This window comes from Trachemys scripta, chromosome 10, assembly GCF_013100865.1.
Source record: "Trachemys scripta elegans isolate TJP31775 chromosome 10, CAS_Tse_1.0, whole genome shotgun sequence".
Classification (NCBI taxonomy): Eukaryota; Metazoa; Chordata; order Testudines; family Emydidae; genus Trachemys; species Trachemys scripta.
The window spans coordinates 18,223,188-18,250,619 of record NC_048307.1 but is presented as its reverse complement, the minus strand read 5'-3'; the positions used below and the strand labels follow the sequence as shown (position 1 = coordinate 18,250,619).

Sequence of the window (27,432 nt, the reverse complement as noted above, 5' to 3'; positions counted from 1 at the left end):
TATGGATCCATTCCATAGACTGTGACTGTATTATTTTTCAGGACTTTTTGATCTTCAGCAAGTGTGACAGGGCCACACTCAAGTGGATAATACAGTCTGGTCAGGGAATTTTCTTTCCCGTTTAGCTCCATAGTTATTCAATTGATCTTATCAGAGACGTGGATGCTTGGGTCTGGGCTATGCAGTCTGGGTTAGCCAGTTCACTATGTGAAATAGGCTCTACGGGCCATGATTGTGCTGCATTGATTGTGGAGAAGTAGAAGGCTCATTTTGCCTCCTTTGCTGCAGTGATATAGTCCTGTAAGAGGCGTTTTTGCTGCTGGAAGATGGATGCAAAATGTTATTGCACTGCTGGCATTCTAGCTTTCTGCCTGTGCCCTTCATCTGCAGGAGTTCACCTATAAACCTTGATGATCGCCTCAGTCAGTGTGGGTGGAGTGGGTGGCTCTGGGGCCTACGTGTCAATGGCAGTGCATACCCAAAGATTGTACTCCTGTATATCATCAGCACCTAGGCATTGTCTTTGGGTGGCTAGTTCTCCTAAGATGAAATGAGAACTTAGAGAGCTCAAGAGTCTAGTGGCAGGCCAGCTTTGGGTGGTCACTACCCTTGTGGGAAGGAAAAACATTATCATAACTTAGGAACGGCCATACTGCGTCAGACCAATCAGCCTCTAGCTCAGTATCTTGTCTCTGACAGCATACAGTGCCAAATACTTCTGGCACTTGGAGATTTAGTGACAGCCAGAGTGTGGGTGTGCATCCCCGACCATCTTGGCTAATAGTCACTGATGGACCTTTCTTCCTTGGCAACAGCTTCCACAGGTTGACTGTGTGTAGTGTGAAGTACATCTTTTTGTTTGTTTTAAACCTGCTGCCTATTAATTTCATTGGGTGACCCCTAGGTTATGTGAAGGGATAAATAACACTTTTTCTCCACACCATTCATGATTTTATAGATCTCTCTCATATCCCCCCTGAGTCATCTCTTTCTAAACTGAAAAGTCTGAGTCTTTTTAATCTCCCGTCGTATGAAAGCTGTTCCATACCCCTAATTATTTTCATTGCCTTTCTCTGCACCTTTTCCGGTTCTAATATATCTTTTTTTGAGATGGGGCGGCCAGAACTTTACATAATATTAAAGTTGTGGGCATTATGACATTTTATGTTTCATTATCCATACCTTTCCTAATGATTCCTAACGTCATTACTTTTTTTGACCGCCACTTCACTATTACTATTACTATTACTATCACTATTCACTAAGTAATTTGTATCATCTGCAGATTTTGCCACCTCACTATTCACCTCCTTTTCCATATTCATATTTATGAATATGTTGAACAGCACTTGTCCCAGTACAGAGCCTGGGGGGATCCCACTATTTACCTCTCTGCAACCTGAAAACTGACCATTTAGTCTTACTCTGTTTCCTATCTTTTAACTAGTTACTGATCCATGAGAGGATCTTCCCTCTTACTCCATAACTGCTTACTTTGCTTAAGAGCCTTTGGTGAGAGACCTTGTCAAAGGCTTTCTGAAAGTTCAAGTATGTTGTATCCTGTGGGACACCTTGTTCACAGTCTTGTTTGACTCCCTCAGAGATTTCCAATATATTGGTGAGGCATGATTTCCTTTTACGAAAACCATGTTGACTCTTCCCCAACATTCCATATTTATTTGTGTCTGATAATTTTGTTCCTTACTATCGTTTCAAGCAGTTTGCCTGCTACTGAAGTTAGGCTCACCAGGACTGCCTCTGAAACTGTTTTCTAAAAATATGTGTTACATTAGCTATCCGCTGCTCACTGATATAGAGGCTGATTTAAGGTTACATACCACAGTTAATATATTTCATATTGGAGTTCCTCCAGAACTCTTGGGTGAATACCATCTGGTCCTAGTGACTAGTTACTGTTTAATTTATCAGTTTGTTCCAAAACCGCCTCTACTTGACATCTCAATCTGGGACAATTTCTCAGGTTTGCCGCCTAAAAAGAATGGCTCGGGTATCAGGATCCTCCCATATCCTCTGCAGTGGAGACTGATACAGAGGATTCATTTAGTTTCTCCACAATGGCCTTGTCTTCCTTGAATGCTCCTTTAGCACCTCAGTCATCCAAGAAGGAAGGCTCCTGCGCATGTGTGTGTGGTTATCCACAGCTAGATAGTTATACATAAACGTATGCTATAATAGGCAGTTTGGGTGAAAAAAATGCCTTTCAGAAAGGGCTGACTATTATGTATGCCTTTGTGCTATCTGTTTACAGATATTTCTCTCTTTAATGTATAAGCAAAGGCTGGTAAATTCACATTATCCGTGGGTTACAGGTGAGCCATTAAATCCCATATTAAGAGCACTGAAATATGAAAGCTGCTAGGAAAATGAAAGGTCTATTAAATATTTACTGTGGGATGTGAATCAGCTACTTTACTGCTAGTAAATAAAAGAAGAACATTAATGCTGTGACAGTAAGAATAGGGCTTACCAGTAATAATCCCCTGGGAAGGGAGTGCCGTGACTGCTGAGGAGCTGGGGGGCAGTGTCTGATCTGTAAATTAAGTAGGACCTGAGTCAAGTTCCATTGAAGCCGTTGACTTTGAAAGCAACTGGATTGGGCCCCAACTACACGATTCTGGCGATCAAGGTTCAGTATATTATGTTTGGTTAATGAACAGTGCTGGGCAAACAGGTGACATGGGAATCCAGGCTGAGTCTGCGGTTTCCTTACCTTTCTCTGACTATAGACTTTTCCAAATTAATTTTCCTCTTTCAACAACAAAAGCAAAACAAAATAGAGAGAGAACCTCTCCCGTTCACATGGTGTCTAGTCAAAGGCTCACTCAAACCCATATCAGGTCATTGTACTCACTGCAGTTCTTGCTTTAACTTTTGAAACCTGGGCATTTCAACAGAACATCTCACTGCCCAAATCAGCAGTTATGTACCTAAAACGGGCATTTACATGTCTACATGGTCTTTTGAGAATCCGGCTCAGGATTGAGGATTTCCTGCTAATGTGTCCATGTGGAAAAACTAAGCTCCCCTGCCAAGCTAATTTGTGCTTACTTCTTACAATACATTAAAAAGCTCTGATCTCTCATTACAAAGTGTCTGTACTGGGCAATGCACATGGATTAAAGACAAAAGCTACTGCAGTGAATATTCAGTAGCTACATTTGGACCATAAATTAATCTTTTTTTATTTATTGCTTAAACACTAAATGTTCTAAGTTCTCATTCTGGATCAATAATCTGCCAATTTTAATATTTGCAAATGGGCTTTTTTAAATTTTTTAAAAATCTTGCTACCAAATTTAAGTTTGTTTGTTGAATTTCCATTCAAAGCATGTTTTAATGCCAGTATTATAACACTGACAGATCCTGATTCATGTCATTGTCCAGAGGTGTGGTGTGTGTGTGTTTCCATAAATAACATAGATTTATGCCCTGATCCTAGAAACACATACACACATTTTTAGTTTAAGCATGTGAATAGTCCTGTCAATGAGAGTGGGATAGAATTTGCAGGATCAGGACCTTAGATTTGTTTACAGAGACAAGAGTAGTAGTAATATCGTCTTTAATTTCAGATTGGCACTGACTGGGATGCCAAGGAAAGGATATTTCGGAACTTTGGAGGACTTATTGGGCCGATGGATGAACCAGTTGGCATGCAGAAGTGGGGAAAAGGCCCTAATGTCACAGTCACTGTGATCTGGGTGGACCCTATCAATGTAATCGCAGCTACATATGATATCCTTATTGAATCTAGTGCAGAATTTACTCACTACAAACCACCTTTGAATTTGCCACTGCGGCCTGGAGTCTGGACCATTAAAATTCTGCATCGCTGGGTACCTGTTGCTGAAACCAAATTCCTTGTTACTCCTCTTACATTCTCCAACAGGCAACCTATCAAACAAGGTAAGTGTTTTTAATAAGTACAGTAGGTATTAAAGTTTTCAGAATAGATGTAAAGTACTAGTATCATAGAATATTTCATTCACTGTCAATGCTGTGATTAAAAATCACAGTACCACGACACAGGAAAAGTACCAAAAAAAGGAATAGTTTAGATATTAAATATGAAGAAGTTTGTGTTTTGAAGATGAGTGAAAGTAGCTGAATCCATTCCCTAAAACATCGGTTCTTTGGACAAAAGATCATTCATTTCTATAAAATAAAGGATTTAAAATATACACAATCCAGAACCTAAATAACTTTTAGACATTTCATAATCAAAGAGCAACTATGCAAATCATAATTTAAGAATACAAGCAAACAGGAATAGGCCATTTCCTTTCTTTGCTGTTTCTTTCACTTATTTGTTCAAAGAGGTTTACACTGTTTATGTTGTTTGCATAACAAAGTCCTTATGTATAATTGTAAGAATATTAGTTTATGAAATGTTGGATTCATCAAAATTACCTGTGATGTGTGCTATAACCCCATCTCTTTCCCAAACAACCGTTCCAACCTTTCCCCATAGCTGTCTAGACCTTCCCTGTTACCCTCAAGATAAGACCCTGTGCATCTGAAATTGTAGGTGACCCCAGAATGCTTAAGACCAAACCAAAGCTTATTCTCTTAAGAGAAAGGTACTACTTTTCCTACCACAGAATCATCTAGCTGTCTGAACCATCTGTTCCTCTCTAATACTGTTAGAACATGCTGTTAGAAACCCTGACTGCAGTTTCCATTAGAAAATCAATTCATTTGAATATTCTTTAGCATGTATCAAGTATATTGGCGTATAAGTGGTGAAAGCACTTCCAAGTCACACCTTTGAGATCAGAGCAAGTTTGTTGCTGTGAATATCTTTGCCATACTTTTTTACACTGTGAAATGCCATTAATATTCATAGCATCAGCCATTGTAAAGTGGCCAAATATATAAACTATCTATTTAGTTTTCAGAAATTCTTTGTCTTTCTGATAGAGGAGCAAATAAACTGAGTCAGGCATTTACCTTACAGTGTAACATGCTGCTTCAGTCATGCAAATATCACCAGGCAACTGCTGAGAGCAAATGCAATCCTAATCTTCCTCAACAGGAGCTTGATTCCACACATTTTTTTACCAGAACAGCTAACTTACTGATTTTTTTTCTTCTAACATGTTTGGATGGAATACATTTTTGGGATTTGAGTCAACCAGCTCCTAAATGTGGGTGTTACTGATTTGTCTCTCTTAAATTAATTTATTCTATGTTCTTTGCTAATTTAACCGTCTGAATAGGTTGAATAGAAGATGTATATACCCAGGCTATGTAGCAGTTACAAACTTGCTTCTTTTCACTACATTGCTCTGGGTCCCAGTGGACAATCAAGCATTTCCCAGACTTTAGTCAGGAGGCTTCTCTCTGTGAAGTCAAAGACGAAACTCGCATTGGTTCAAATTCTAAATCCAGAATGAGTCCATTGATTTCAGTGGAGTTACTCCAGATTTACACTGATGTAACAGACAAAAAAATTGACCCATTGACTTCACTGGGAGAAGATAAGGCCCATATATTTCTTTGTTAAACAGCCAAAGTTACTGTGATAATTGTAGTTTACTACAGGTGTTGGATATAAAGCTTGGAAGCAATGTTGTTTGCTAAAAGCAAGCAAGCAAAAAAGCATCAGGAGTGCTTTGCTAGTGACGTGTTATCTCAGAAATTTGATGTGAAAATGAAAGAGAAATTAATTCCAGGGGCAGATAGAGACAGCACTGTAGTTAAGGTTATAGCAGCATTCACAATGAAAATCTCTGTTTTCCCACTCAGGCACAATATTGTGCTCCAGGCGGAAAATTGTCATTTAGCTTTGATTTCCCAGCTTTTGTCAGTTTGTCACCACTTTATTATTTAAACAGTTTTCTATGCCAAATAATGACATTGCGCAGCTATGGCAGAAAAATTAGAACTTCTAAAGGAACAATTTCTGTTACAGTTACAAACAATACAAAGGCTGCCAAAAAGGTTTATAGAATCAAGGAACAATGCTATTAGTCTTGTCTTAAGATTGAAAAAAAATTACACATCAGCATCACATTCAGGAATTGTCAACAGAAGAGAGCAATTCATTTTTATTAAGAGATTTTCTAAATACTAGAATACTTGTTATATGTTCTGCCTTGGAAAATGCATTATTACTCGAAAAACTGGCTTCATAGTATAATTCAGTACTGTACATGTTTGGTACAATGCTAGGCCCATTTTTCCAGCATATTGTTGATGCTAATGCATGTTATCACAGTTTGGGCAATATTTCCTGAATAAAGTATAGGGAATACTGCGTTAACATTATCTGTTTACACACACAAAGTTGTAATGACTTTGCCATGAAATACACAGTAGCAACAGTTAAGACAAAAAGACAGCTAACCAGGTCGTGCTTCTCGCAGCAAAGCTAGGAAACTCTGTCTCAGAAATCACAGCAGAGTTAAATCTAAGCAAGGACTTGCACGGAATCTATCAATTCACGTAAAATAAGCTAAAAGTTCAGAACTTTCCTTGAAAGGGTTTTTCGTTTACTATTTGCTTGAAAGGAAGAACATCACACTCAGATCTCTGTTAGATAATCAAAATAAAATGTGTTCATTCCTATATTGTGATTCACAACACTCAAACTGTATTGGAAAAAAATAATTCTGGTAAAGTTACCAGCCAGGTTTAGTTTATTTCAACATCTAAATGAAGAATGCCTTTTTAAATTTCCAACTAATGAGTCCATGTGCACTGATGAGACATAGGAGAGTTGCTAAGGGCAACCAGAATGCCACAAAGTTTAAACCTCTGTAGAGTTCGGGGGCGGGGGGAACAGAAAAGGAAGAAGATGCTTACAGAGACGATGAGTGACACAGAACACAAGGATCTGGGAGCCGGAAAACCTACCAAACCCCTCCTCACAACTCACAGAGAAAATATGGACATTGATTTTACTTTTACATTCTCACCAGTTATAAGTATATCCGTCAGAATTATCTTATATGGCTTGGAAATATCTTGAAGTTCTGGTTTTAATTCCAATTTTGAATGGGAATAGAACACTTCAGACCATGCAGTACTGCTGATTCATGCACACTTTGTATCTGTTGAAGGCACTCAGCATCACTTCATATCTTGCTAGGCACCCAGACTCCTACGGTCTGTTGTCTTGCTACTTATTAGGACTGATATTCTGTTGTTTTAAGTGCCATTTGATTGTTAAAATCCCTTTTTGAGAATAAGCAATTTACAGTATGTTGTAGTCGCACCATTTCTTTTGCGGTGGCAAAACTACAGTGAATGTTAGAGCCGAGGAAATAATTCACAGAATAAATAACTCGGGCACCAGTACTCCTCTATGGTCCAGCTGCTTTGTGCCACTCCATCACTGCAAAGCTCGCAGGGCTACCTTGGGAATCCCTTTGTAAACAGCTCTACTCCACCCCCTAATGGACCTAGTATAGAATATGTCACTAGGAAGGAGGGAATAAGAACAAGTGCCAATGCCCTCTTGTGATCCCCAGGTTCTGGGACATTCCCAAGAGAGCCAGGAATAACTTGAAGTGCGGGGGTGAAGCCGGCCCCTTGCCAACTCCAGGACTAGGGAGCCACACAGGCAGCCACCCTTTCAGCTCTGCTTTGCCCTTAGCCCAGATCAGGGATCTGCCACTAATACTTTTATTTTTATTATTTTATTTTGTTTGCTGATCAGAAACAGTCTTGTGTGGTTACTGGATACACACCATTCAGCATTTGAGTCAGCTGTTGCAAAGGGTCTCTGAAGTCACATGGTGCTATTTCTTTTCCCTGGTTGGATGAATTGCCTTATAAGCACAAGAGCTTTGACTCTGTCTGGGAGAGGTGGTAAATTCACTGACAAAAAAAATCTTTCTTAGCACAGAGTTCAGTCCTAGTAGTGCCTTTCCAGAATGTCAAGTTCAGCAAAACTCATACCTCTGAACCCAGTCTTAAGCTTCTGAAAACCAGGAAATAGCTACAGTACATACCAGCACAATCTTAACTCTCTCACCCGGAGCTGGCAAGAGCCACTTGGATTTATGTGGTGCTCTCCAGCTGCGTTCCTTGTGTCAGGTGTAGCTGTATTGAATGGTGGAGAAGCTTGGCAGAGCTGTCATGATATGAGGTGATCTGGGGAGCCCTGTACCTGTGGGGCAGGGACATGGTCTAAGTGCCTCTGCCTGCCTCTCACTGCATATAAAAGAAAACTAGTGCATGTACCCTGAGCGATGCAGTTTACCTCATTTGAGCACTGAGTTGTGTAACGTGTCAGCAGCAATGTGAAGGGGTCATCTTACCATGGAGATTGTCAGCAAGGAGGTGGGATATGAGGGTGATGTACGGGTGTTATGTAGGTAAAAGTGTTGTGTTATATGGAATCCTGCATGTAAGAGTGAAGGGGTTGTAAAAAGTAGTCGATAGGACTGTTTCTGTGGAGCAGGCTCAGTGTTTGAGAGCAGAGATGGGGTAGATTGCTCCTGGTTAGCACAGCTTACCTAAACACAGGGTGTCTGACTTTGTGCTACAGTGATCATGTGCCCTATTCCCTGAGTGTGCTGCACCATATGCAAAGGCAGAAGGCGAGTGTGATGGTTCTTGGGATGCCCAGGACTGTGAGTTGCCTTGTTACCCCCTGCCTCCAGCAACTGAGAGAGAGAATTGCAGTGGTTAACTGACACTAGCCTCTTAGTCACCCAACCAACCTCCTCAGGGCAATGCCAGTCCTCACTTTGTTCTGCAGGTTAACAGTAGGTGCACCCCAGTCGCTGGGCATTCCCCTGTGATATCAAGCCCCTGTCCCTGGCTACTCACAGAAATACCAGGTTTTCTATCCCCAAGGGGACGTTGAATCAAATCATATGGTGTGTACAACTGAGGAACAGCTCCTGTGTAACATCACAGCACTGCGGTATATTTATAGTGGCAACAATCATATGTTTATTATCAAAGGTTAAAAGATAGTGAGTGAGGATAATAATAACAGAAGGTTACATATAAAACAACGTCAGTGCACACTATTTAGAGACTAAATTTAACTTTACCAGGCTAATAGTCTGTCTAAAGAGCAATTTCAGCTCACCCAAAATTTACTTCCATCATTTCCATCCTACGCTGCTTGGGATTCCATTTTCATGAATGTAGTCACACTGCTCAGTTACTTCCTTAGGTGCAGGATAAAGAGGTGTCCTTTTACTTTCTCCTTATGTCCCCCAAAATTCATTGTTTTGTCCTCAGAGTCAGGATGCCTACCCCAGGGCTTATTCCCCGCTGTGCAGACTCTGTTGCCATCACATCCTCATGTTGACTTCATATACAAACAGGGACTCTGTTGTGTTGTCTCTCAGTGCTTAATTTACATGTCAACCAAGGCAGAAAGGTGAACATATATCCTTTGTCTGGCAAAAACCTGGTTATCAACTCTGCCTTGATTCAGACTTTAGGACCATATTTTCATTATGCATATATAACTTTTTCCATAATATCAATACATACATTTCACAACAATATTAATGATCAGCATGATCCTGGCTTTCACTTAAGATCTTACAGGACATCATTTATGGATAAGTAGCATAAAAGCATTGTGCTAGCTGTAGCGAGTTGGTCAGGCCTGTAAGGAGTAACTGTTACAAAACAGTGACCCCTTTGCTGGTGGAGTTGGGGAGCTGACCCCTGGCAGGCACACACATGACTTCCTCCCACTAAAGCCAGGAGGTAGTGAGGCGCCTCATAACCCTGGGAAACATCATGTGTAGCTAAGATATTGGGGGTTTCTTAAGGTTACAGTGAGAATGTGTGTTATGAACTTATTCGATCATTGCCCCAGAGGGCAAAGTTAACGTTATATTTGTGTGTACCTTAACTCTGTATTTCCTGGTTTTCAGAGGTTTGAGTTTTGCTGAACTTCACATACTGGAAGGGCACAAGATACTACTGGACGACCTTAACTCTGCATTAACAAAGGGTTTCTTTCAGTGAATTTCCTAGGTTGTTTTAACAAAAAGAAAAATGTTTTGTGTAGGAACTGGTGTCCATTTAGGCGATTGTAGTTATTACATAGGTTTGCAGTTAAAGCACTACGGTGGCTACTTAAATGTAAAGAATGCTGTGTGATTCCAAAGAGCATAGGACTTTGTTATAGCGGAATTATCAAAATGGTTGTACTTTGATATGTTTGGAGGGTGGAGTTGCTGACAGGGCAGGAAGAGAAATCCCAGACATGGTCCGCGTCCCACAATCTTGACAGTTTTTTTTTACCCCATGTTGGTTACAGTAACTTTAAGAGAAGACTGGTGTATCTCCCTCCTTCTTCACCTCTCTCTCCCATCACCCTGCACAAAATATAGCTCCTCCACATATACCATCATTTCCAGCTACCCATCCCTTTTCCATCTCATGAAGCCATTAGCACTTCAGAAGCCATTAGCATGTAAAAAATGGCTCCTTGCTGTCTGGCATCCTGTGCTGCTGCATATACATATCACAGGCAGCAGCTTACTAGGTCTCACGCTTGGTTGTTTTTTAAAACTATTCTCATCAACCCCATTTACCAGCTCTCCCCCTTCCTGCCTCAGGCTCCTTGGCAATTAGCACGCAGGCCACAGAACGCACTGGCTGCATTTTGATCCTTTCAGTGCCCTGCGTCATCTCCTTATTTCCCCTCACGCTGCCTGACCAGCACAGCTGGTTCTCCCTCCCCGCAGAGAGGCAGGTGTCAGCTTGAGACCCAGAGTTAAGGAGCTGGGGAGAGGACATTGGAACAGTGCAATGACTAGAATAGAATCAGTGAGGATATTTGTTGAAGTCGGGGGTGGAGGGGTGACAGATATGGGGAGAAGTATGAGAGGAAGGATGGTCCAGTGGTTGGGACTTGGGAGATGTGGGTTCAGTTCCCTGCTCCACAAAAGACTTGTGGTGTGACCTGGGGCAAGTCACTTGTGGTACGTCTACCCTCCAAGCTGGAGGTGTAATTTCCAGCTCAAAGAGACATACCTGTGCTAGCTTGATCAGAGCTAAAAAAAAGAAATGTCGCCACGGCAGCGGGAGGGGCTGGTTGCCTCAAGTACATACGTATCATCTCAGACAGGATCAGACTCAGAGCTGCTAGCTCCTCATGCTGCTGCGGCTACATTTCTGCTTTAGCTTCCTGGCTCAGCCAGAGCTAGCGTGGGTCTGCCTGCTCAAGCTGGAAATGACACTTCCGAAGTGTAGACATACCCAAAGTCTGCACTGGAGCTGGAGGAGTAATTTCCAGCACGGGTAGGCGTACTTGTGCTAGCTTTGCTCAAGCTAGCATGCTAAAAATAACTGTGTAGCCACAGCTGCATAAATGGAGGAGCGGCCTAGCCACCCTGAGCACAGTCCTGTCTGAAACTCGGTGCGTGTACTCAGGGCAGCATCGCTGCCGTTATACGGCAACAACATCGTCCCCTCTGTGCTGTGTTAAGTTCTCCATTACATATGAAACATCCCATGTAGTCCTGAGAGAGAACGAACAGCAGGGGGAAGAGTAAAGCCAAAGCAATTTCATGTTTATATTTGAGCTTATACTCACGGCAAGGTTTTTGCAGTGTTCTCCCAGCTGAAGTGATGATAATCCATTGTCATGCATTTAACACACATACAATATCTGTTACCTTAAAGCTAACTAGCTTACTGTGAGCCTGCAGGCAGAGTCACCACTAAAGGCAACCTGAGTAAAGCCCAAGTGCTCAAGTGTTTCCCCATCCCTTTCCTCAGGGAAGGTTGATTAATAAACAGAAGACCCCAAAAAGGGCTCAATATACTACACAACACTTGGTAACACAGACTTTTCCTGCTGTACTCCCCTGGGAAAGGGAGGATACATACATCCCCTCTGGGAAAGCCCTTTCTTGGCTACTGTGGAGAGACACCACATCTGTCATTTCCCCGAGCCAGGGTCTCAACTGTTTGCTGCTCTTGCCTAGGAGGCAGGAATCTGGTTTCCTATAGGCCATATGTTTCCTCCTAATCATGTGCCCTGCCACCGCAACTCCCTTTTGATAGGACCCAAGGGTCATAACAGTGTTCTGCATATGTACCCCAGTGCCCTGTGACTGTTACTTGATGTTAGTGAGTTAATAATCCATATTTATAGATCATTCGGTTTAATGTATACTGGGAAACTTTCATTTTGCTTATTCTTTTGGGAGGAAATCAATGGTTACTCTCAGGGTATGTCTACACTACGAAATTAGTTCGAATTTATAGAAGCCGGTTTTATTGAAATCGGTTGTATACAGCCGATTGTGTGTGTCCACACAATACAATGCTCTAGGTGCTCTAGTCGGCGGACCGCGTCCACAGTACGAGGCTAGTGTCGACTTCCGGAGCATTGCACTATGGGTAGCTATCCCAGAGCTATCCCACAGTTCCCGCAGTCTCTGCCGCCCTTGGAATTCTGGGTTGAGATCCCAATGCCCGGATGATGCAAAACAGTGTCGCGGGCGGTTCTGGGTACGTGTCGTCAGGCCCCTCCCTCCCCCGTCACAGCAACGGCAGACAATAGATTCGCGCCTTTTTACCTGGGTTACCTGTGCAGACAACATGGAGCCCGCTCAGCACAGCTGAGCTCACCGTCACCATATGTCCTCTGGGTGCCGGCAGACGTGGGACTGCATTGCTACACAGCAGCAGCTGCTAACTGCCTTTTGCTTCCCCTTCCTCCGTGAAATCAATGGCCTGCTAAGCCCAGGGTTTCCAGTTTAATCTTTGGGGGGACCATTCTGTGTGACAGTTGTTTGTGTTTCTCCCTGTTCCTGTACCTGTACGCCATGTCGTCACTCGGCCCTCCCTCCCTCCCGCCCTCCTTCTCCTGGTCCATCAGATACTACTTTCGCGCCTTTTTTCTGACCAGGCGCCATAGCTAGCACTGGGATCATGGAGCCCGCTCAGATCACCGCGGCAATTATGAGCACTATGAACACCACGCGCATTGTCCTGGAGTATATGCAGAGCCAGAACATGCCAAGGCGAAACCCGGACCAGGCGAGGAGGCGATTGCAGCACGGCGACGAGAGTGATGAGGAAATTGACATGGCCATAGACCTCTCACAAGGCACAGGCCCCAGCAATGTGGAAATCATGGTGTCACTGGGGCAGGTTGATACCGTGGAACGCCGATTCTGGGCCCGGGAAACAAGCACAGACTGGTGGGACCGCATCGTGCTGCAGGTCTGGGACGATTCCCAGTGGCTGCGAAACTTTCGCATGCGTAAGGGCACTTTCATGGAACTTTGTGACTTGCTTTCCCCTGCCCTGAAACGCCAGGATACCAAGATGAGAGCAGCCCTCACAGTTGAGAAGCGCGTGGCGATAGCCCTGTGGAAGCTTGCAACGCCAGACAGCTACCGGTCAGTCGGGAATCAATTTGGAGTGGGCAAATCTACGGTGGGGGCTGCTGTGATCCAATTTGCCAGGGCAATGAAAGACCTGGTGATAGCAAGGGTAGTGACTCTGGGCAACGTGCAGTCAATAGTGGATGGTTTTGCTGAAATGGGATTCCCAAACTGTGGCGGGGCCATAGACGGAACCCATATCCCTATCTTGTCACCGGAGCACCAAGCCACCGACTACGTAAACCGCAAGGGGTACTTTTCAATGGTGCTGCAAGCCCTGGTGGATCACAAGGGACGTTTCACCAACATCAACGTGGGATGGCCGGGAAAGGTACATGATGCTCGCGTCTTCAGGAACTCTGCTCTGTTTCGAAAGCTGGAGGAAGGGACTTTCTTCCCGGACCAGAAAGTGACCATTGGGGATGTTGAAATGCCTATCGTGATCCTTGGGGACCCAGCCTACCCCTTAATGCCATGGCTCATGAAGCCGTACACAGGCAGCCTGGACAGGAGTCAGGACCTGTTCAACTACAGGCTGAGCAAGTGCCGAATGGTGGTGGAATGTGCATTTGGACGTTTAAAAGCGCGCTGGCGCAGCTTACTGACTCGCTCAGACCTCAGCGAAAAGAATATCCCCATTGTTATTGCTGCTTGCTGTGCGCTCCACAATATCTGTGAGAGTAAGGGGGAGACCTTTATGGCGGGGTGGGAGGTTGAGGCAACTCGCCTGGCCGCTGATTACGCGCAGCCAGACACCAGGGCGGTTAGAGGAGCACAGCAGGGCGCAGTGCGCATCAGAGAAGCTTTGAAAACGAGTTTTGTGACTGGCCAGGCTACTGTGTGAAACTTCTGTTTGTTTCTCCTTGATGAACCCTCCAACCCCCCCCCCCGACCCGGTTCACTCTACTTCCCTGTAAACCAACCACCCCACCCTACCCTCCCCTCCCCTCCCGCTTGCAGAGGCAATAAAGTCATTGTTTTTTCACATTCATGCATTCTTTATTAGTTCCTTACAGAGGTAGGGGGATAATTGCCAAGGTAGCTGGGATGGGTGGGGGAGGAGGGATGGAAAAGGACACACTGCATTTTAAAACTTTAACTCTTATTGAAGCCCAGCCTTCTGATGCTTGGGCGATCATCTGGGGTGGAGTGACTGGGTGGCCGGAGGCCCCCCCACCGTGTTCTTGGGCGTCTGGGTGAGGAAGCTATGGAACTTGGGGAGGAGGGCTGTTGGTTACACAGGGGCTGTAGCGGCGGTCTCTGCTCCTGCTGCCTTTCCTGCAGTTCAACCATACGCTCGAGCATATCACTTTGATGCTCCAGCAGACGGAGCATTGCCTCTTGCCGTCTGTCTGCAAGCTGACGCCACCTATCATCTTCAGCCCGCCACCTCTCCTCTCGTTCATGTTGGGCTTTTCTCATCTCCGACATTGACTGCCTCCACACATTCTGCTGTGCTCTATCAGCCTGGGCGGACATCTGCAGCTCCGTGAACATCTCGTCCCTCGTCTTACGTTTTCTCTTTCTAATGTTCACGAGCCTCTGCGAAGGAGAAACATTTGCAGCTGGTGGAGGAGAAGGGAGAGGTGGTTAAAAAAGACACATTTTAGGGAACAATGGGTACACTCTTTCATTACAAGGTCGCATATTTCGGCTTGCAGGCAGCCATCGTAGGCCACAGTGTTTTGGCTTTTTTAACCTTCTTAACATGTGGGAAAGGTTGCAAACAGCAGCGCATTTCCCATATCAAGGATGAATTGGGTTGTCCATTTAAAATGGGGTTTCAATGTGAAAGGAGGGGGCTGCGGTTTCCCGGTTAACATGCGGCACAAACACAAGTAAACCACCCCCCCCACACACACACGATTCTCTGGGATGATCACTTCACCCCTCCCCCCCACCGCGTGGTTAACAGCGGGGAACATTTCTGGTCAGAATAGCAGGAACGGGCGCCTCTGAATGTCCCCCTTAATAAAATCACCCCATTTCAACCAGGAGAGCTTTCTGGAGATGTCCCTGGAGGATTTCCGCTCCATCCCCATACACGTTAACAGACTTGCTTGCTTTTTTTTTGTAATGTTTACAAATATTTACAAAGTTACACTCACCAGAGGTCTCCTGTGTGCCCTGAGGGTCTTGGGTGAGTTCGGGGGTTACTGGTTCCAGGTCCAGGGTCACAAACATATCCTGGCTGTTGGGGAAACCGGTTTCTCCGCTTCCTTGCTGCTGTGAGCTACCTACAGTACCTCCATCGTCATCTTCCTCGTTCCCCGAACCGTCTTCCCTGTGTGTTTCTCCAGTGAGAGAGTCATAGCACACGGTTGGGGTAGTGGTGGCTGCACCCCCTAGGATCGCATGCAGCTCCGCGTAGTAGCGGCAAGTTTGCGGCTCTGCCCCGGACCTTCCGTTTGCTTCTCTGGCTTTGTGGTAGGCTTGCCGTAGCTCCTTAATTTTCACGCGGCACTGCTGTGTGTCCCTGTTATGGCCTCGGTCCTTCATGGCCTTGGAGATCTTTTCTAATACTTTTCCATTTCTTTTACTGCTACGGAGTTCAGCTATCACTGCTTCATCTCCCCATATGGCGAGCAGATCTCGTACCTCCCGTTCGGTCCATGCTGGAGCTCTTTTGCGATCCTGGGAGGACTCCATCACGGTTACCTGTGCTGATGAGCTCTGCGTGGTCACCTGTGCTCTCCACGCTGGGCAAACAGGAAATGAAATTCAAACCTTCGCGGGTCTTTTCCTGTCTACCTGGTCAGTGCATCTGAGTTGAGAGCGCTGTCCAGAGCGGTCACAATGAAGCACTGTGGGATAGCTCCCGGAGGCCAATAACATCGAATTCCGTCCACACTACCCCAATTCCGACCCGCAAAGGCCGGTTTTATCGCTAATCCCCTCGTCGGAGGTGGTGTAAAGAAACCGGTTTAAAGGGCCCTTTAAGTCGAAAGAAAGGACCTCGTTGTGTGGACGTGTCCAGGCTTAATTCGGTTTAACGCTGCTAAAGCCGACCTAAACCCGTAGTGTAGACCAGGCCTCAGTTACTCAATCAATACAAATTGCACCAATAAGGATTATAATGATGGTGACACCTAGTGCCACAACTGCTGTGAATTCAGGTGTCTGATGAGAAACCAGAGGTAATGTGACAGATAAACCTAACAACAGCAGCAGGCAAACACATTGCTTCAGAAGAACAGTTATTCACTAGGCTCTCATTCAGAGAAAAACCCTACAGGCAAAAGGATTTGCTTAGAAATTTAGTTCAGATCCAGTTGACAAGAAGCCGATTAGCTTCACAATGAGCAAATGCAATACTGTCTTGTTTGCAGCAAGAAAAGACAAACAAAATGTCAATAAAAAATTACCTCCTTGCCTGAGGGGTTCAGTGGAATTCAAGAAAAACTCCAATCTGTATTGTTTTAAAAAATTACAAACACAGTGTTATGCAACAAGCTAGCCACACTTTCCACTCCTCTCTCCAGCTCTCTAACTTCTTTTTCCGCACATTGAAGGACCCAAAAAAAGAGTGCTGAAGTTTTAGTCTTTGCAACAGACTATGGAACGCACAGCCATTAGAGAAAGAGAAATTATACTAGGAAAAGCTACTGAAGAGTCAAGTGTGCACCCAGTGTGGAGAATCAACAAAAATTGAAGCTAAATTTTTATCCTAAGAATGTAATTTAGAATGAATAGGCTATATTTTGCAATGATGTACAGCTCATGCACACCACTGAAATCAGAGGGGTTTCACTGGGATATACCCTGACAAAGAATTTGGCTTAGTGACTGCAGAGTAATTAATTATCAATAGTATGTTATGACCATGACTGTTTTTACTGTAAAATGAATTTTATCTGTATGGGGTCTGATCTTACACCCCTTGCTTTTTTCCTGTGGGAGGAGTGCAAGGTCAGAGCCATATATACCAATTTAATATATAGTATCAATGCCTTAGCTACATATGTGATGCTTCTGAGGAGTACCCAGGATTGCGAGACACCTCGCTACCACCTGGCTTTAGTGTGAGGAAGCCATGTCTGTGCTTGCCGACGGTCAGCTCCACCAGCCATGGGCACCGCAAGCACTCCCCTCTCAGCCTACACAGGCTCTGCTGTCCCTTTCCAGAAAAGCGATGGGCACACTCCAACCTCTGAGCATCCCCATGGAGTGTCCAGTCCCTCTTCCACTGGCTGCTCACAGAATTCACAGGTCCCAAAGGAGTAGTACACCTCAGCTTGCCAGTTTCATCTCAGGATCACCGCTCTCCTTAACACACAGCACTTAGATATGTTTACAGTGGAAAAAAATAAGTTTATTTAACAAAGACTATAGATTTGAGAAGAAGCAAATAGATTTAATGGAAACAAATGGCTACATATTAAATAAAATCATAACGGGCATTCTAAAGCCTAGCCTTATCTAACCAGGTCCTGTAGAGTTTAGCTTACCCCCAAAGTCTTTCTCCCAACATTTTACAGCCTGGCTGGCTGTGACCCTCTGTTCATAAGGCATGTAGACTGGCAACTTGTGCCCTAGGTGAAGTATCCTGGGTATGCCCCTGTATCCTAGATGTATTCCAGCAATCCATTATCTTTACTCGTAAACAGGACAGCCTCCTCTGTGCTCGTTGTTTTTTCCTGTAGGCTTCTTTCCTGTTAATTTTTGCAAACTGTGCTGGTGGCTCACATTGTAAGTTATACAATGGAAGAGAACTGTCTCCTGCCCCCGGCCTGAACTTTCTGGTGAGCTGTCTTAACTTACATACCTTAAGAACATAGTTTTCAGTATAGATACATAAGTCCTTAAATATCATGCGTACATATATCCTGCAATGATTAGGATGACCAATGCGTTATTGGCTGTTCGTAGAGGCCTCACCTGCCATGCTTTGGTGCACTATTATGTAGACGTTAGAGCCAGGAGATGCCAATAAACCCCTATGCACCTCTTATGTCCTCTGCCAGTTGGCATCAAGGGGTCCCTGGGTCACAGCGTAATGCCTCTTTTACAAACGTTGCCTATGGGAGGCAGTGTGATCCTATCAGTGAGGAGTCAAGAAATCTGAGTTCTGTTCTCACTTCTGCCAGTGACCTGCTGTGTGACACGGGACAAGTTGCTTTGCCTCTTTGTGCCTCAGTTTCCCTATGTTTTAAATGAGGATAATGATGCCCAAACTTGGTAAAACTGTTTAAAATCAGTGGATGAAAAGTGCCAAATCTAAGTAGTGCAATTATTGAACTCCACTCCTTGTCTTTTAAACCAAAGAAAAAGCTTTCCACTTTGTGCTACAACAGGACTTCTATCAAATGGGAAATATTGTTTTATTCTCTTAAGCAGAGTATTCTGTTAAACAATTTTCTCCTGCATAGATATATACTACTAATAATATTTTGTGAATACCGTTCACATAAGTCCATCTAAAAATGCACTATAAACTTTTACAAATGGTATGCCAAAATCGTATTGTTCCCCATTGAAATGCAGCCAGCTCCGTGACTCAACACAGCAACTGCTCAATAGTGCACAGCAACACAACAATTTAATGTTGAACATGCAAAATATCATGCAACTACAAGGAGGAGTTATGAAGTCAAAATATAATTGCTCAAATTCAAATTTGTCAAGGACCCAGAGATTAATACCCTTATTCCAGCAAAAAAGTGCTACTGAATCTTTCAACAAGTGGCCAGTTCCTTGGTTTTGTGTTTGAGTTGAAAGTCAGCACCTCTGTCAGTGCAGTGTTACAGTACTCTATTTGTTTTGCTCTTTTGCTTAGGCGTTCCCTTTTAATTAATAGGTTTACAAACAATCTTGAATATTTAGTTGCTTCCAATGCAGGAAATTGAATTATGTGTCCTTGTTTTGTTTTCTACTACAGTCCTCTGTCAGACACGCGCTTCTGATCGATCTGCATGGCACAAGCCTATTTTGTCTAATGGGTTTGGGGATAGGCACAGTCTTAGCTAAAATAGGCTTTCAGATGAATAAAGGAGCAGCATGGACATGAGGCAGGAGTTGTGGACACTAGCGTGTGATTCCTGGCCTGTAAAAGAAATCTGAACATAGTGTGACTTTCCTAGCCCTGGAGGGACTTGAATGAGCACATTTTGTGTTCTCGACAATGTGTATCTTGGCAAAGTCAAGCAAATCCTTTATGCAACACTGAGTGCTGATGTTACAAGAAGTGAACTGAGAACTGAAAGAAATAAGTGTATAAACTGAGAATTCACACCTGTAAAGCATTTTAGCGAAAGGTACATAGTGAATATTTTCACGGGGCCAGATTGTGCTTCCATGTACCTTACTCTACAAATAGTCCCACTGAAGTCAATGAGGCATACCTGTGTCTTTCAGGGGTCTGAAAAATCCACACCCGAGAGATGTAGCTGTGCTGACCTAACTCCTGGTGTGGACGGGGCTAGGCCTAGCTGTTGCCTCTTGGGGAGGTGGACTAACTACACTGACAGGAGAACCCAGCCCTTCACAGTAGTGAGTGTTAACACTGAAGCAGCAGCTGTGCCCCTGTAGCATTTTAAGTGTAGACATAGCCTTAGTATTTGCCTTAAGTAGATTTATTTTTCTTTTCATTTCTGTTTTATTTCTTTTTGTCATTTCATAGATATGACTGAATATTAAGATTTTGGGCAATGTGCCACATTTTAGTAAGTTAGAAGAATTACAGCAAGGAAAAAAACCACAGTGCACTGAAGGGTATTATTAGGAAATTGTTTCAGTGCATTACTCATACAAGAGCTTGATTGCTATTAAAAATATGTTTCCAATAAAAACAGTTCAACCTGAAGTGCTTCCAGGAACCACATTGGGGTCACTCATTACATCAACCCCATCTACACTGTCCAACCCCGATGTTATCTTTCCAAGTTCTGGGACTGATGCCACCCAGTTTTTGGAGACAGGTCAAGCTGATAAATGTATGCTGACATATCTGCAGTCTTTCAAAGATAGGGAGGAGTGAATCCGTTCAGAAAAAAACAGCCCCAAGTCTCAGCTGTTTCCCCAAACCAAACACTTTAAGATAACACATTAAGTCTGAAAAAGTTTGGCAGCCTTTTTTGTACCAAATATTATTTAACTGTTTTCTCCTTTGAAATACAGTCCCTTGATCCTCTAGCTTTGATGTGATGATCACAGTTCATTTCCCTGTCCTCATTTCACCATCTTAGGATTAACTCAGTCAGCCCATCTATGTTTGCTGATGGGATAGAACCCAGTTGGAAATTGTGGAGTCAAGGCTCAGAACTGAACTGAGCATTGTTTAAGTTCCAGTTCTGAACTTCACCCATTTTATCTGATTCTCTTGTAACCGGGGCAAGCTCTTTGGGACGTGGATTTTCGTTTTGTTCTATGTTTGTACAGCACCTCATTTAATAAGGTGTTGGCTCATGACTAGCGCTCATCAGTGCTATGGTAATACAAAAAATTAATGATGATAATATTACTTTCAAACCAACCTCATTATTCTGATAATGCAGCCGTCTCATGATTTGGGGTTATGTTTGAGCATGGGAAAACCTAGAGCAGGTGAGATCTAAAAGCCTGGGCCCAACAGACCACACATCCTGGTTACGCAGGACAATCTCAACATCCTGGTCAAAGCTATGGAAATGAAGTTTGGTGCACCAGTAACCTTTGGATTTTGTTTAGGTCCTAGAGTTATATCCCAAATGCTGTATTTGTTAAAGGGCTCTGTTTTTTGTATTTTCAGAAGACTCCATGAAGTTGCATAGTGGGCCTCCTAAGAACGCATACATGGAGCAGAGCTTCCAAGGCTTGAATCCAGTTTTAAATATTCCTATCAAGGCAGCTCAAGTGGACCAGGCAAAAAAAAATGCAGCACTCGTAGGTACCAAGCTGGAGAACTGGGTGGACACCTTGGTCAGCAGCATATGGTCAGCGGTGGATGTCTGTAGCACAGGTCCAACTTCCTGTCCAGTCATGCAGGCTTGCAGTCAAACAGCCTGGAGCTCCCTGAGCCCAGACCCTAAGTCAGAGCTGGGTCCCATTAAACCTGATGGGCGTTTGAGGTAGCATCTGGTATACCCTTCTTTGGCACAGATTTTAAAAGAGAATTTAACCTTGCTTATATATGAATCCGACTTCAGATTCCAAAACCTCAATGAAACTTTCTGTTGTCTATTTCTCATCTCTATATATAATTTTTAAAAATCTGGCAAAATCTTTGGCATTGTTTCTCCTTCAGATCCATCGGTCTAAGCTTCAGTAGCACTGTGCATCTCCTCTGTATCTTTTACAGAGGCACAACCTTACTTCATTCCCTTTGTATCTAAAAGGCTCCAACATTTTCTTGCTCTGATTATGAAATGGTAACATAGCATGTCTGATATGTTCAGAGGGTAAAAAAGGAGCAGCTGCTAAAAATATCTTCTGTCCAAAACACCTATGTATATTTTGAATATTTTACATTTTAATTATTTTGCTAACATAAATAACCAGAAACTCCAATATATCTTTCATGTGAAGAATGATCTATAAAATATGGTCAAAATGTTTTACAAGATGTAAAAAAATTGGGACACACCCTGACTATTTGTATAATGTTAAGAAATTCTAGGTTTGATTCATCATTGTGTTAACTCCAGTTTCAGACCAGAGTGCATCACACTGGCAAAGAAACCAGACTAACAGAGTGGTGAATTAGGCTTCCTCTCTCTTTTTAGAGGTCAGACATTCTCATCTATTTGATGATCTCTGAACAAAATGAGTGTTATAAAATTATATATTTTATTCCTATTATGATTAGTCATCAGTCATCACAAGGGCTGGGCACCACTTGCAGTATTAAAAACAAGTATTCTCATTGCCCAAAGTCCAGATTCTTGTCCCCAGTGAAATCTGCATTTTAAAAAAATCCACACAGAACACCATCTGCATATAAGCGGATGTGCAAATTCCACATACATCAGGGGGTTTGTGCATGCAGCTTGTATGTGTGGACGCTCAGACCCAGGCTGTGATACTCACATGGCAGCATACCCTTTTTAGCTTGATTGGGTTAAATGGGCCAACTCACAGTGTAAGATTCTACTCTGAGTTAGTCAAAGTGGCAGAATCTGGCCCTTTAATTATTTTGGTTTGAAAGCTTTTCCATTGATTTCAGTGGGCGAAAGACTGGGACCTAATTATGCAGCAAGCTGATTCTGCACTATTTTAAGTAGTGGCTAACGAGTCTAACACTAATTGCCTCTATTGGTCCCAGACCTGCCAACATTCACAAAGAAGGATAGTTTTGAGATTGCATGGTACATCTGGAATGTTGTGGTGAGTGGCACCTTGAGTGTAATGGAGATTCCTGTCTGAAGCCATGAATTGAATGAAGGAGAGCAAATGCCATTCTTCAGAGTGCTTTTATTTTATTTATTTATTTTTTATCAACAAGCTCTAATCTTGCGTGTATTGACCCTTTTGACTCTTTGGCAGACTGCATCCTGTTTTAAACATGGATGTGATATATCATTTGAACCTGAGTTTTCAACACTGAAAAAAATCCAATTTTAAATTCTGAGGACTTTTAAAAAAGTTTTTCTTGTATGCAAATTCATCTCCAGCTGAAGCATTTTGCATGCAATGTGCACTTTTATTTTGTGGTCCCTTGAGTACAATGTACCCGGAAACTTCAAGGAACCTTGATGGGTTTAATTATAAAATGCCCTGTTAATTTAATAAAGTAAGGCGTCTGTTTTCCCTTCTGTGGCATGTATAACTTTCATTACAGCTAATGAGAGTTAAGCTCACGCATCAGGGGGGAAATAGGCCCTTAAATCTTTTCATAACCACATATCACAAAAAAAGGTTGAATTCTCTTTTAAATAATGGTTGCAAAATGACCATAAAACAGAGATCTCGATGGCTTGTTATATTTTTCTCCATTTGGTTTAAAGCTCCTGCAGTTTGCTTTGGACTTGAAATTGCAATGTCAGCTGTGCTGGCATGAAGGCAGAGCATTTAAATGTTTATCTGGAACAAAGGTGGATACATAGGAGGAACAGTTTAGATATTTATTTTTTATGTTTTAGTCAATGACTAATTAGTAGGTGCTGCTTTTGCAGCTTGAAGATTTTATCTTACTAACTAAAGCTGCCTTTATTAAGAAAAGGCCTTTTCCTCCTCAGACCTCCTTTTCTTTCTACCTTCTTGATTTTGACAGTCTGGGATCTGTAGTTCTAGAAAAGCTTGTAGTTATTAGAGCTGGTTGGAAAGTTTCTGTCTAAACAATGTTCCTGTTTTTCAGCTGGCTCTAGTGATGAGTATGTTCAGACCAACATTGTCAACAGGTTTATATAATAGAAACACTTCTCTTTCAGTGCTTTTTTAAAAATAATCGTTTTTATCTAACATTCCATTACAAATGTCAAATCTCCAGGGGACCACTAATCTCCACTATGAATTTAGGGTTTTAGCCACATTGACCCAATGGGAATTGCAATGGCTAAAGCCCTGCAGATCAAGTGGAGATTATCACATTCAGTCATGGATTAGGGTATAAATAATAAGATTCATCCACTCTGCTAGTCTTTAGATCATTCCAGTTAAATCTGCTGATGAATTCATGAGATCTGGACTCTTGCGCACATGCTCACACAGAGAGATAAACAGGTTTTTAAATTTGATACCTTTTTTATTATTAAGAAGGAGTGTTTTTTTTAATGCTTTGTTGGGAAGTTCTCGTTATTAAATTTCTCAAATAGAAGTTGGAAACATTCCAGTCTCTCTTTTATGGATAGAACAGTAGCCACCACTTGTATCATTTAAAATATAACGGAGTCAAAGGACTTTGTTTTAGTTCCTATTTCACAATTTTAAAAAAAAAATTGTTGCTGACATAAATTTTATGCTATGTTGTAAACATCTCAAAAGAAATATTTTATAGTATTTTATTTTCTAAATAACAAAAAGAGTCTATATGTATAAGTACTGTAGCAAGCCGGCAATGCCAGTGCTGCTATTAAAATACTAGAAGTAAAAATCAAGGGTCAGATCCCTGCAGTCCTTCTTAGGCAAACTTCTGTGGATGGATGATTCTGAGTACGGTCTTTAGACTCAAGCCCAGCATAACTGAAAGTCTGACACTGGGCTATGAGTAAAGTCAGTATGTGTTTAAAAACAGCAGAGAGTGAGACTCTTCAAGAGCTTCTCAGTTCACAGCATTATTTGAGGTGGGTGTCAAGCTTTACACCCAAATGACCACATTCTGCCATAGCTATTAATCTGCAGATGCAGAGGTATATAAAATATATTGGACAGTATGTCATAAAGTTCTATAAATTATGAAGTGAAAAATCATGGCAAGCAAGACAGTTTCCATTTGCGAACAGAGCCTGCACCAAAATTATTGCTAAGGCAGTACTGCTAAGATCTAGGTGCTGCTCAGTGGCTTTTCTGGTTCTAAAATAGCAGGCACTTGATACCTGTGAATTTAGGGTATCAAAATTCACCCTATTTTGAATCGGTGAATTTTGAATGTCTTGTTATGTCTTGTTAGAAGAGAATAACTTCCACAGATCTTACATTTGGTAAAAAGGAGAATTCAAAGCAGGGAGCCACAGTTTATATGAAACAAACAAGTTATACGTGTGTTCATTTGAAAGTTCTAGTAGTATTTTCAGAGCATGCTGGCTAGTGATATTTTATAAGATTCCATTTGAAAGCCAGCTGTGACCATATGCCTTCCATGGGAGAAGAGTGTATTTCCATATGCACATATGGAGGGGACGGTATTTCCATATGGACTGTGTGGAGTGATGTGCTCATTTAAACACCACGCCCCTGCTACTAGATTAGATAGACGTGCGACACTTGTACAATCAACCAGCCTGATTCATGCCGGAAAGAAATGTGGCAAAATGCAGAACATCTGCATACATTTTTTTATGAATTAAATCCAAAGTCAGTCCTAGTGATATGCAGACCTGTTTATGTGGTGATATTATACCCTAAGGCTAACAGAAATTAGTTCAAAGGACAGTTTATTTTCTAGATGTGGACCAATTCTTTTTATTTATAAAATTTGACTGGATATGGAGTAATAATATTTATATAGTAGGTTTCTGATGTGTGATATTTTTAGTATTAAAATCACATCCTCATTTTTGTTCTATATGGAGGGCTGAAGGGACAGAGTATACTAACAATTTTCTCATTGGCAAATACTACTATAAGCTATATCTCTGTTGCTAAGTCTAGAGAGCTAGGTGTTTACAGTTGGGTATAACAGATTAACTTTCCTAGATACTGGCTTTAACGCAAAAAATCTTGCAAATACCGTTGCTTTAATGATATATTAATGGCGATCCTGTAACACCTTCCAAAGGATCAGCTAATGTATATTCAGCCTCTGGCCAGCTTTTACAAATCTAATGGTACCAGTAACATCACAATCCCTTTTATTCACTATTATAGGGAAGAGGGCGCTAGAGTCAGTAATTCAGACAAATAACTGAGAAAATCCAAAACCTTCAAAAGGAGGTAATGCAGGGTAAAGTAAAAACCAAATCTTAGAATAAGCGTGAGACAAAACTGGATTTCTATATTGCAACAAAGGGGAAGCTAAACTCCTTCTTGTCTATTTCACTCTAAGGCTCAGGAGATCTTGGTTTTGACTTTTCTGATTAAAAACAAAACCCAGCTTTTTATTTTGTTTGGACTCTATGGGGCAACTCTCCATTGATTCCAATGGAGGCTACAGCCCTTACACCAAGGTTGAATCAGGTCCCGCAGCTGGGAACAGGCTTCCCAGCACAGGTAGACAGACACACACTAGTTCTGCAGTGTGGCTGCAGCAGTTCGGGCTAACCACCCATGTTCATATCCAGGGGGTCATGCAGGTTTGTACCCAGGTTGCTAGCCCAAGCTGCCACCTGTGCCACCATGGCCATGGTGCTATTATTAGTGCAGTAGCTCGAGCACATCCACTCTGGGAAGCATGCTCCCAGCTGCTCTGTAGACGTGCTCTTAGTTTGAAATAAAACTGTCAACTTGCCCATAGCTACAATGCCGTGCACCCTGACTTCCACAGATTGCCTCTTACTCTCTGCTTGGAAGTAGCCGTGAGAATGACTTCTGTCTTTCCCAGAATTCCAAAGCTTAAAACAATTGGCCAAACTTTTATCTTCAGCTGAGTTGAGCTTATACCAGGGCTGAATTTGAATTCCTGCTAATCATAAAGTAGCATTTACCATCTTGTACAAGTAGGTTATACTATGCTGTACATCTGTATTGTCAGGAGAAGTCAAGAAAACAATGATATTTCAGCCATTAACCTTTTGAGTGTTGCAACATGAAGCCACATCAGAGTGGCAGTTTTTAAAAACTGGAACAGAAGTCTTTCTGGACCCTCCCCCTTTTTTATTTAAGATTTACAGCTTGACCATTTCAATGTATTACTTAGCTCTTAAAACAAAACCCTTTATGAGTTTAAATTGTTTGCGTTCTAAGAATCCTATTCTTCCCCTCAACCCGCAAATGGGAAGAGGGGAGAATACTCCCTCTGAATGAAAGCAGGCCACTATACCATGAAGCCACAGCGCAGCTTTTGTGGCTCTAATGTATATCAAAAAGAGAACACATCCATTTGTGGTCACGGGGCAGAACTGTCTTGCCACAGGCTCGGTTGTTTTCAGTGATTTTAGATTTATTATTAAACAAAAGCTGGCTGTAGATCAGAGAGTAATTCACGTAATTCAAGTAATTCAGAGTAATTCATGTTCGTATGTTATTTCTGAACATATAGACTGGAATTTTCATAACTCCTCAGGGAGTTATGCACCCATCCCATGTGACCCTACTCCCCCAGAGTGCATTGAAACCCCAGATATAAATCAGAAAAGTTCGCTTTTGAAAGCAAATCAATTTGCTCAGTGCAAAGATATATAAAAGGATGCTCTGAAGGTGCTGGTAATCATCAGGGACTATCTTCCCCCCATTCTCAGAGGTGTGGGTATGTAATGTATCCAGTAATAACAGAAAAAGACAAACACATCAGGAGGTGGTTAGCAGCATCTCCTAAGGTTCCTTACTCCAGTTTGCTATTGGGAAGTAACATTTT

At 42.5% G+C, this 27,432-nt stretch overlaps 1 protein-coding gene across 1 annotated transcript in view; it reads left to right on the top strand.

Annotated features, from left to right (window-relative positions):
- Positions 1–27,057, top strand: part of XYLT1 (xylosyltransferase 1) — a 318,750-nt gene extending 291,693 nt beyond the window's left edge. Inside the window, exons 11-12 of the mRNA XM_034783464.1 lie at positions 3,594–3,927; positions 21,076–27,057. Of these exons, the coding sequence (XP_034639355.1) occupies positions 3,594–3,927; positions 21,076–21,398 (657 nt within the window). The 3' untranslated portion in view covers positions 21,399–27,057. The remainder of the gene's footprint in view (positions 1–3,593; positions 3,928–21,075) is intronic.
- Positions 27,058–27,432: the final 375 nt, after the last annotated feature.